At 34.0% G+C, this 12,227-nt stretch overlaps 1 protein-coding gene across 1 annotated transcript; it reads right to left on the minus strand.

Annotated features, from left to right (window-relative positions):
- Positions 1–4,271: 4,271 nt before the first annotated feature.
- Positions 4,272–6,280, minus strand: LOC131020834 (cytochrome P450 78A9-like). Its single transcript, XM_057949873.1, has 2 exons — positions 5,208–6,280; positions 4,272–5,112 (listed from the first exon to the last, which is right to left on the minus strand). Exons 1-2 carry the CDS (start codon positions 6,192–6,194, stop codon positions 4,498–4,500), a joined length of 1,602 nt encoding a protein of 533 aa, XP_057805856.1. The 5' UTR covers positions 6,195–6,280; the 3' UTR covers positions 4,272–4,497.
- Positions 6,281–12,227: the final 5,947 nt, after the last annotated feature.

A 12,227-nucleotide genomic window follows, 5' to 3' on the forward strand; every position in this document is an offset into this window, starting at 1 on the left:
TATCAAAGTTCGTGTATTTTTTTGCTATAATCCCTAAAAAAAATATAAAAAAATTGTCTTTTCTCATAAAAGAGACTGCACCCTAAATAATTGTTCTTCCATTGTATTTGGTATCTAAAAATTATAATAAAAAATATCTAACTTAACATCGACCTCGTAGAGACGAAATGGATAACCAATTATCGTGCTCTTTTCATTTTCATAAAATAAATTCAAGGATCATAACCATTCACTTGAAAATGAAACTTTGAAAAAAGATTGTCACTAAAAGACAAAATTCCTAACTAGAAATGAATTCTCAAAATAAAAGTAAAAAATGGTGCTCCAGCCCATTAAGGCAAGTAATTAAAAATAGGTGCAATCATAGAGTTGTTATAAATTAAACAAGAGTGGTTTCATTCTCCAAAAAAAAAAAAAAAAGAGCTTTCGACCATCAATGGCTAGAGTTGTAATTGAATCGAATCTAAGCAAATATCATTATATTCGATTCATATTCATAAAAATATTATGATATTTGATTCTATTTCGAATACTAAATTTAGTTTTGAATTATTCAATTTGATGTTATTTTTGAATTATTTTCTATTCGAAATTATGATGGAAAAAATATGTAAAATAATATTCTAAATAATGTAGATATATATCCAATATATTTATCTAATAAACACACAAACAACAAATGTTCAACTGATGATTTGTAGATATGTAGTGATTGAAAATTAGATATATCCAATATATTTATGTAAATAATATATATATATATATATATATAAATATTTATATCGCGAATCGAATATCTACAAAATATTGAAACAAATATCATGCTTTCATATTCATATCTAAATATTAATCGAATCGAATATTTATAATTTAATAAGAAAAAAATAATTTCGAATATAGATATCAAAATTTTGATTCAAGCAAGAATATTTAATTCGTGTACAACCTATTATTCTATTAAGTAGCTCAACGTCAACATATATGGAAACCACGAGTCTCGAATTAAACAAATGAAAGAAATTAAATGCGGAAGCTTTCTATAATTGGTGAAGAAGATGAAACATAAGACTTATCCAGACATGCATATATATCCCAGAAATTTCATCTGATGAAACATAAATTTGTCCATTTACGGTTAAATATAGTGATAGGATGTCACAAACATTTTTAATTTTTAATTTTATTTTAAATGCACAGTTGGAAAGTCTTTTTCTATTTCAATCAGATGAGTGCTCATCCCTTTTCAATTAACCTCTTTCATTACATCATTTTCATTTTTTTCACTGCCATAAATGTATGTGTCCCTTAACATGTCCCATTTAGTACTACTAATCAATGACTATATATGTTTTTTTTTGAGAACAATGACTATATATGTTCATAACAATACACATTGGTCTTTTTTTCTTGAAATGGTTGCACATGTTCTTGTCTCTATATGATTTTTTACAATTAGGGGCCGTTTGATTTGCAGTTTAGGATTAATTAGGATTAAAATTATCTTGAGAAATTAGTGTGGATTAGTGTGGATTTATATTATTTCATGGGTGTTTGATATCATGGCTACTTAATCCTATATTATGTTTGATATCCATAGGATTATGTAGGATTATATTATTTAATACCAAAACTATCCTCACATAATTTTAAAAATATCATGTGTGTCCACCATTACTTGGGCATTTGCATCGATATGCGTGAGGAAGGGTAGCAGAATTTTTATCCAACTTCTCAGTATTAAATTTATCCGAGGGGGGGTGGGCGGATTATTAGTATGGGTTAATCCCACAAAATAGCATGGAGAAGAAGGATTAAGTAGGAGTTGACCATATTAACTGCACATGATATCAAACATCACACTAATCTGTATTAATTTAATTTATCCTACCTATAAACCCATATCAAACAGGCCCTTAAGATCAAAACTCATTTTATGATATGCAATTATGCATGACCTTGACAGCTAATTAAGGATTATTGATAAAATCCACTTAAATTCTGAATTAATCTCCTACGCACATTTGTGTTTTCACCTCTACTAAAAGAAAAAGAAATTGAAAGTACTAACTAAGGACTCATCAAAACTTTTTCAGCGAAAATCCAATGAAAAAAACATCTGTAAAGGAAAAAGAGCATTCGTCTATCACAAATAAATAAGAGAAGAAAACGGAAGCCGTTAAAAAAACAGACTGTCTAAAAGAGCCCGATTAACCCGGAACCAGATACTAGTGCATCAGAAATCTCTACAATCACCCCACCGGAGCACGAAGCCAAAAAGATCGGTCAGGGTGCAATCATTCGGTGCACGTGCGAAACCCGATGGTAACCAAAAATCAGTGCTGGACCGGGCGAACCGGGTTACCCAAACCACAAAGTTAAAGGCCAGGCGCTCGGGGGCTGAAAATGCAGGCGCATGAGGTGGAATTCGAACTCCCCCAACCCGATCCGCTTTATTAAGGAACTACCCAACCAACTGAGCTAATTGTTCGGTTAAAAAATATTATGGATTGGGATAAATCAGTAGGTCCCTCGCAATTCGTCTGATTAATTTAATCCAATAAGTTAATATGGAATATGCATGATATAATTATTAATTACTACTCCAACTCGACTGACCCTCGCTTCTAATGTTTGGGCACAAACACAAACAACAAAACGTTATTTTCGTGGAAAAGATAATAATTTGGCTATTTTAATAAGTTGGCAGTGTATTATACATCAATTGCCTAAAAATAAATAAAATTTGCCTTTGGAGAATCCACACTTAAAAGAAAAATCCGAAAACAAGCTTTCCATAATGATCTGATTAAACATGCCATATTATGATTTGTTAAATTGACCATATCCTAAACGTTAAGTCTATGTCACGTAAACTAAGCCATTTAGTGACTAAATTAAAGGAGGGTAGTCAAGATGTGACAATTCAATCATTAATATTGTGCAGTTGCAAATATTAATTTAAGACCAAGTATACGACGCACTTCACATTATTAATTTGCAAATGACATGTTACTCCGTTTTTTTTTAATCTTTTTTTTTGTTTGACACGACTTTTTTTTTGGGATCTATTAACTCAAAGAACTAATTTTTTTTTTTCTGGTGCGTTTATTTTGATTGTAAAATTTTTATTGAAAAATGATGAATAAAAAAAATGAAATAATATTTTTTTCTTATTTTTTTTATCTTATGTTTAATAGAGATAAAAAGATGAGAAAATATTTTAAAAAAAATATTTTAAAAAAAATATTTTCACACCACTATAGTGAAAATAAACTGTCCAAGAAAAATATTCCATTATGTCAGGAATAAATTTTTTATCAGTAAACATGTAATTATCTCAAGATCACTAGAGTATAGAAACACTTGGTTTTGAAGCATTAATTTCCTGCTCTCCCTTTTAAATGAGTAGACATTTCAAGACACTTTATCATTTAGATTTTCAATATTGATTAAATAAATTATATATATGTCATATATAGTGAGGTAACTATGTGGAATACATAGTATAATTTATCCTTATCTTAGATTCTTAATTAATGCATGCATTAATTCTATTATATCTATCAATTTATTGTAATTAATATCAATCCACTAAACAATTTAATTATACCTAAATTTTAAACAAGCCACTTTGTTTTAGCTATCTTTTCAAGAATGTTAACTATTTAAGATTGTACGAGACTATGAATTGGACTGGAAATTCTATTTTGGAATGAATAAATTAATTATAATAGTAACGCATTGACGTCGGTTGTAATGCTCTGGGCCCATGGAATGAGATCGTGAAAACTCTTAGTAATACTTCGTCATAATAGGTTGCGCAAATTAATAATTCATTTATTTTTCAGCTAAGGAAGAAGCAACGGTGAGAATTAAATCTAAATTTCGCATGAATATCCCCTTTCGTGTGAAATACACGTCGGCTTATTTGATTAATTATTTATTATAAAAATAAAAAATATTATTATATAATAAATTCTAATTAATACTAATATCTATCGCTAAAAGTTGAAATTTTTAAAAAATTAGGTATCCTAACTTTGAATTAATTAATTAGCCCAATCTATTATTAATTAAAAAAAATATAATCCAAACTGGATGAAGAAAAAATGTTCCCGTATTAATTATCTTTTTATTATATTGAAATATAATAAATTAAAATGAAAGAAAAAATAATTAAAAATTACTTACTAAATATTGTGGCCTTCTGTTTTAAAAAAAAAGGCTGCCGCCATTACTAGTTTACTACTTCCACATTATATACATAGTGATAAAATAGGAATTCCTACTCCGAAATTGTTAAATTAAAATTGAAAATAGGGGAGAAAAGTTACATGAAACGGACTGACGTAAGTAGGTGCAAGCCACATTCAAATATTTATAGATACATACATTAATATATTTATATTTATATATTTATATATATATATATATATATTCTCCATTGCTTTTGTCTTATCCCTTTCCTCAAACTTTTACGCAGACGAAGGTGATGAATTAGTGCGCAAAGGAGTCTATCCTGCGCCGCACCCTCACCATTAGCGGCTGCTTCATTTCACAGGAGAGCCTCAGCTCCTCTGACAGGTCCACGCCGCCAGCCGCCGCCGCCGCCGCAAATTCAAACTCATGCAAAAGCCTCGCCACCCAAAAGCTGACCGCGGTCATACCCATCCCTTTACCCGGGCACGACCTCCGACCCGACCCGAAAGGCGCCAGCCTCAAATCCGTAATCTCCGGCCCGCCCGCGAGGAACCTCTCGGGCTTGAAGCTCAGCGGGTCGGGCCAGTAATCCGGATCCCTCGCGATCGCCCACATATTAACCATCGCGGTGGTTCCGGCGGGCACGCGGTGCCCGCCAACCGTCGTATCCCTGATCGACAACCGCGACCACGACAGCAGCGGCCCCGGCGGGTGCAGCCTCAGAACTTCCTTCACCACCGCCGTCAAGTACCCGAGCTCCGCCAAATCCGACTCCGTCACCGCCCGTGACCTCCCCACCACCCCGTCCAGCTCGTGCTGCACGCGCGACTGAACGTCGCGGTGCAGCACGAGCCTCGCCAGTATCCACTCCATCAGCACCGCCACCGTGTCCGTCCCTCTAAATATCATCTCCTAGTAAAAATAAAAAAAAATAATAATAAATTAATTCAATTCTCGGAATCCTCAAACTGCGATGCACGGTGATACTTACTTAAATAATTACTTACCCACAGAAGCGAGATCATGTCGGATTCTGAAAGTCTGTCTGGGCCCTGAAGGGACTGCAAGACGTCCACGAAATCACGACCATCGGTTCGGTCCTTGTGCTCGGCCATAATCCCGCCGACAATCCGGTTCACCCGGGGCACCATACGGGCGCACCGGGACCGGATATTTTGTACGTCGAAATCCGCTAAGAAGGAGAAGTGATCGGACCAGTTGAGCTGGCCGAGCAAATGGTATCCTTCCTCCACCAAATCTCTCAGCTCCGCCGTCTCTGAGTTGTTAGGATCAAGCACGTAGCGCCGCCCAAACACTGAGTACATCATGTTGTTGAGCGAGGCCAGCTTCAACACATCCCTCACGCGGATATCACAACCGCCGCCGCCGCCGCCGCCGTCTCTTCCAGAACATTCCAGAATCGCCGCCACCTGATTAGCTATCTCAAGCCGATGCTGCGCGGAAGCCTTGAGCTGCTTGGGGCAGAAGAGGTGAGCGGAGGCGATTCTGCGAAGCGTGGTCCAGTAAACACCGTAGGGGGCGAACCCCATGGACCGGCCGAACATGAGCTCGTAGGCCGACTCCTTAGCCGGCCGGTCCACGAAAGCCGACCCGTTCAGGATGTCTCGGGCCACGTCCGGGTCGCACGTGACCACGGCGCGTGTCTGCCCGAGGCTGAAGGCCATGAGGCGCTTGGCGCCGCAGGATTCAGCCGCCGAGGCCAATCTGCGGTGAGCCAAGCCGGCCATGAGGCCCATGCTCCCCACGACCGGGACCCCTCTCGGGCCAGGGATGACCCTCGCCCGAGGGGACAGCCTCGTCCATCTCAGGCGGCCCCAAGCGGGGCCGCCCGGGTGAGCCCAGAAGATCAAGTTGAGGATTAGCCATGAAAGAAAGAAGACAAATGCTAAGATTATGGCGTTTGAAGGAGAAATCCATTTGCATTTCGAAGAGAGAGCGATGAGCCAAAGGTTATCGACGTGTGGTTTCATCATGTTATATTTGGTGTGTGTGTGTGTGAGGGAGAGAGAGAGAGAGAGAGAGAGAGAGAGAGGGGTATGTATATATGGAGGAAAGTTTGGTTACTTTTGAGGCTTGATATCTGCAACTGGTTTATATAGGGAGCGAGAGAGCGTGAAATTGAATTACTGTTGGCGATATTATTTTTTTAATAGTGTGTGGTTTAACCAAATGTTAATTTTGGGGTCTTAATTTGTTGCATAACTATCAATAACTAATAATTTTGCACACTCTTTTACTGTTCAACCCAACAGCTTTAGGAGTAATATTGCGTCGGTCTGCACGTGTATAAAAAACCAATCGAATTTATTTTGAAATATCTTAAGCTTTCTTTGTCTTGGTAAAGGAATCTAATTCCGTAAATCATATCGTACTTTTTCGTCATCAATGTGAAAAAAATTAAAAATGTAAACTATATGTGTGTTAAGAAACTTTGCAATTAATTTCATTATTTTTTTTACTCATTTGCAATTAATTCACTCGAGTGAGACAAAGGAGGGTGGAGTAATGTTTTTTCACTCATCTCCTAATAAATATGAACAAATTAGGAAGTTTACTTGTATATTTTTATTTTCATTGATTTTTGTCAATTCTTATGTAAATTCTAATTATTAGCCTACGTATAAATGGGATGGAAGGAGATTAAACACGGATTGTCCCACAATTTACTGTGTTGTTAATCTCTTTATTTTATAATTGTTTGCTATAAATATAAAAAATATTATTATACACTAATAAACTTTAATTAATATTTATCACCAAAAAATTAAAATTTAAAAAATTATACTCCATACCCTAATTTTGAATTAATTAATTAACCAAAACAATCCAGTATTAATTTAAATAAATATATAAAAAATAATTATAAACCTTAATTGGGTGAGTGAAACCTGGCTAATTATCTTAAATCATAGCATTATTAGAAAAAATTAACTAAAATTTTATAGCAAACTGAGATGAAACAATTAACTATTTTTATACTATTGAGTTATTAACTCTGAAAGTACTTAATCCAACCATATTACTACAGCTAAAATTTCTGACTTTTAAGTATATAATTAATTAATCCTCGCGTATAGTAATTTTTTTTTTTTTGCATTAATTTTTTGTACTGTAATTAGTGGAAAATAAGTGAAATCAAGTAGCGCCGCCAGCAGCAACAACAGGGCAAAATCAAAAAGAATTAAGGAGAGGGCGCGTGGGGGCGACGCACCAATGGGAGTTGATAGCGTCCTGTTTATGTGCGAACCCATTAATTAATTAAAACCTTAATGCGTACAGGTAGATGCCTGAACCCATTAATTAATTAACTAAAACCTTTTACTTATTTATGTGTTAATTATAATAATAATAATGTGATGTTGAGTTAATTTGTTGTTGTGTAAGGGTCAAGATCTCTGAGGTCACTCAATGTCGCCACTGCCTTGCCCCTTTCTCATTAAACCGCACCTAATTAGGCATTAGCAATTTGAGGGGTTAATTAATATTAATATCTAAACTAATTATGCGACATAAACAAGATCAAAGTCCCACTAGCTTTTAATCTATCCAACATGTTGGCCTCTTTTAGCCAAGAGGACTAATTAAGCTGTTGGTCTTAGTTTAATTTAATTCGTCGCGCAAGTTGTCAAGAATATGGTAATATATACTTACTCTAGTCATGAGGAATGGGAATTTTTATTGTTGTGGATTGTGATGGTTACTAAAATAATCATCAATTTGTAAAAGGATCAATCAATATTGAAAAAACAATGCAAATGGGGTTTAGCTCAAGTGTCAAAGTTGAGGTATTCAAAAACTATTCTTTGTGAGGAGTTTTGGATTCAATTTCGTCCGCGTGCGGTGTAATTTTTTCACTTTTGTGTGGGTAGTGGTCCTACCTGCGTGCAGTTATTTTCCCACATTTGTGTGATATAAAGGACGTTTGCATGCGAGTGGCTTATTTGACTATATAATATATCTATTGTAATTGTTAAAAAAAATGAAAAATGATTAAAAAATTGAAAAAATAATAAAAGTTGAAGAGATTATGTTATTTGAGTTCGAACCTGACTTCATATCGATCATTTAAATAGGTTATCGGTGTGAATCGGATAAGATGATCATTTCAAAACTCAAAGTTGTCACGCCTCATTTGACCCGCTTTCCTTTTCAAGCTGTCTCATCTGACACGACCTAGTCAATTTTGGGCAAAAATAAAGGTATTGATTTACACAAATAAGTGGGCCCATAAAAAAATACTTTATACGGTAATTAACACTTGCTCCTAAATAACCGTTTTGATAAAAATTAAGCTAAGTGCGGCGAGATAGAGAAAATAATACCTTAATATAATATATCTATAGTAATTGTTAAAAAAATTGAAAGAATAATAAAAGTTGAAGAGATTATGTTATTTGAGTTCGAACCTGACTTCATATCGATCATTTAAATAGGTTATCGGTGTGAATCGGATTAGATGATCATTTCAAGCTGTCTCATCTGACACGACCTAGTCAATTTTGGGCGAAAATAAAGGCACTGATTCACACAAATAAGTGGGCCCATAAAAAATACTTTATACGGTAATTAACACTTGCTCTCGAATAACCGCTTTAAAAAAATTAAGCTAAGTGAGGCGAGATAGAGAAAATAATACCTTAATATAATATATCTATTGTAATTGTTAAAAAAATGAAAAACAATTAAAAAAATTTGAAAAAATAATAAAAGTTGAAGAGATTATGTTATTTGAGTTCGAACCTGACTTCATATCGATCATTTAAATAGATTATCGGCGTGAATCGGATAAGATGATCATTTTAAAAATTAAAGTTGTCACGCCTCATTTGACCCGCTTTCCTTTTCAAGCTGTCTCATCTGACACGACCTAGTCAATTTTGGGCGAAAATAAAGGTATTGATTTACACAAATAAGTGGGCCCATAAAAAATACTTTATACGGTAATTAACATTTGCTCCTGAATAACCGTTTTGAAAAAAATTAAGCTAAGTGAGGCGAGATAGAGAAAATAATACCTTAATATAATATATCTATTGTAATTGTTAAAAAAAATTGAAAAAATAATAAAAGTTGAAGAGATTATGTTATTTGAGTTCGAACCTGACTTCATATCGATCATTTAAATAGGTTATCGGTGTGAATCGGATTAGATGATCATTTCAAAAATTAAAGTTGTCACGCCTCATTTGACCCGCTTTCATTTTCAAGCTGTCTCATCTGACACGACCTAGTCAATTTTGAGCGAAAATAAAGGCACTGATTCACACAAATAAGTGGGCCCATAAAAAATACTTTATACGGTAATTAACACTTGCTCTCGAATAACCGCTTTAAAAAAATTAAGCTAAGTGAGGCGAGATAGAGAAAATAATACCTTAATATAATATATCTATTGTAATTGTTAAAAAAATGAAAAACAATTAAAAAAAATGAAAAAATAATAAAAGTTGAAGAGATTATGTTATTTGAGTTCGAACCTGACTTCATATCGATCATTTAAATAGATTATCGCGCGCGAATCGGATAAGATGATCATTTTAAAAATTAAAGTTGTCACGCCTCATTTGACCCGCTTTCCTTTTCAAGCTGTCTCATCTGACACGACCTAGTCAATTTTGGGCGAAAATAAAGGTATTGATTTACACAAATAAGTGGGCCCATAAAAAATACTTTATACGGTAATTAACATTTGCTCCTGAATAACCGTTTTGAAAAAAATTAAGCTAAGTGAGGCGATATAGAGAAAATAATACCTTAATATAATATATCTATTGTAATTGTTAAAAAAAATTGAAAAAATAATAAAAGTTGAAGAGATTATGTTATTTGAGTTCGAACCTGACTTCATATCGATCATTTAAATAGGTTATCGGTGTGAATCGGATTAGATGATCATTTCAAAAATTAAAGTTGTCACGCCTCATTTGACCCGCTTTCATTTTCAAGCTGTCTCATCTGACACGACCTAGTCAATTTTGGGCGAAAATAAAGGCACTGATTCACACAAATAAGTGGACCCATAAAAAATACTTTATACGGTAATTAACACTTGCTCCCGAATAACCGCTTTAAAAAAAATTAAGCTAAGTGAGGCGAGATAGAGAAAATAATACCTTAATATAATATATCTATTGTAATTGTTAAAAAAAATGAAAAGCAATTAAAAAAATGAAAAGGTAATAAAAGTTGAAGAGATTATGTTATTTGAGTTCGAACCTGACTTCATATCGATCATTTAAATAGATTATCGGCGTGAATCGGATAAGATGACCATTTTAAAAATTAAAGTTGTCACGCCTCATTTGACCCGCTTTCCTTTTCAAGCTGTCTCATCTGACACGACCTAGTCAATTTTGGGCAAAAATAAAGACATTGATTTACACAAATAAGTGGGCCCATAAAAAATACTTTATACGGTAATTAACACTTGCTCCTGAATAACCATTCTGAAAAAAATTAAGCTAAGTGAGGCGAGATAGAGAAAATAATACCTTAATATAATATATCTATTGTAATTGTTCAAAAAAATGAAAAACAATTACAAAAATTGAAAAAATAATAAAAGTTGAAGAGATTATGTTATTTGAGTTCGAACCCGACTTCATATCGATCGTTTAAATAGGTTATCGGCGTTAATCGGATAAGATGATCATTTTAAAAATTAAAGTTGTCACGCCTCATTTGACCCGCTTTCCTTTTCAAGCTGTCTCATCTGACACGACCTAGTCAATTTTGGGCGAAAATAAAAGCACTGATTCACACAAATAAGTGGGCCCATAAAAAATACTTTATACAGTAATTAACACTTGCTCCTGAATAACCGTTCTGACAAAAATTAATCTAAGTGAGGCGAGGTAGAGAAAATAATACTTTAATAAATTAAATTAAATTAAATTAAAAATTTATATGTTATACCAATCCAAGATAAATATAATTATTCATCAGTATTAGCACACCATGAAAAAATTCAAAATATGTCCATTGAGTGAACAATAGAGGGAGTCTTAATTTTTTTCAGAACGGTTATTCAGGAGCAAGTGTTAATTACCGTATAAAATATTTTTAATGGACCCACTTATTTGTGTGAATCAGTGCCTTTATTTCGCCCAAAATTGACTAGGTCGCGTCAGATGAGATAGCTTGAAAAGGAAAGCGGGTCAAATGAGGCGTGACAACTTTAATTTTTGAAATGATCATCTTATCCGATTCACACCGATAACCTATTTAAATGATCGATATGAAATCAGGTTCGAACTCAAATAACATAATCTCTTCAACTTTTTTTCTTATTTGTGTAAATCAGTGCCTTTATTTTCATCCAAAATTGACTAGGTCGTGTCAGATGAGACATCTTGAAAAGGAAAGCGGGTCAAATGAGGCGTGATAACTTTAATTTTTGAAATAATCATCTTATCCGATTCACGCCGATAACCGATTTAAATGATCGATATGAAGTCAGGTTCGAACTCAAATAACATAATCTCTTCAACTTTTTTTTCTCTCAAAGTATTTGTGTGGATAGGGGTTTGCAAAATCGAAGCTAAGAGTTATATAAAATAAAGTTGAATTGAGTTTGATTGTAAGTTGGGGTCGGTTGAAAAATTAAAATTAAAGACAGTTATAGTAATAGGTAGTGTGTTTAAAAGACAAATGAAGATGAGGCGGTCTGAAATTGGAGACAGCTGAAAAGAGTAATCAATAGAATGAAACCAAACAAAATTGCCAACAAATGTGGCTGAATTTAATTAAATGGGACCCACACCCATTGCTAAAGACCACACGTTGTTGGCGATCGACCATGATTGTGTGGATGAGTGAAGCCATGATTAATCCCCCGCCGTTGATTCATATCATATATTGTTGAGGTACAGACTACAGATCACACGTACATACAAACATCAAGATCTTTCAAATATTGACCTTGGTCTCCTAGTTATTTTTTTATTATTTTTTAAAAAAATATTAATAATGAATACTGTCTCCGTTCTCGAAAAAATTGTCATATT

Source organism: Salvia miltiorrhiza, chromosome 4 (assembly GCF_028751815.1).
Source record: "Salvia miltiorrhiza cultivar Shanhuang (shh) chromosome 4, IMPLAD_Smil_shh, whole genome shotgun sequence".
Classification (NCBI taxonomy): Eukaryota; Viridiplantae; Streptophyta; class Magnoliopsida; order Lamiales; family Lamiaceae; genus Salvia; species Salvia miltiorrhiza.

Excerpts from the sequence above, each read along its gene's own strand:
- LOC131020834 (XM_057949873.1), bottom strand. The coding sequence starts at position 6,194 with ATGATGAAACCACACGTCGATAACCTTTGGCTCATCGCTCTCTCTTCG. Across the intron at positions 5,113-5,207 it reads ACATGATCTCGCTTCTGTGG|GAGATGATATTTAGAGGGAC; the intron begins GTAAGTAATTAT and ends TATTTTTACTAG.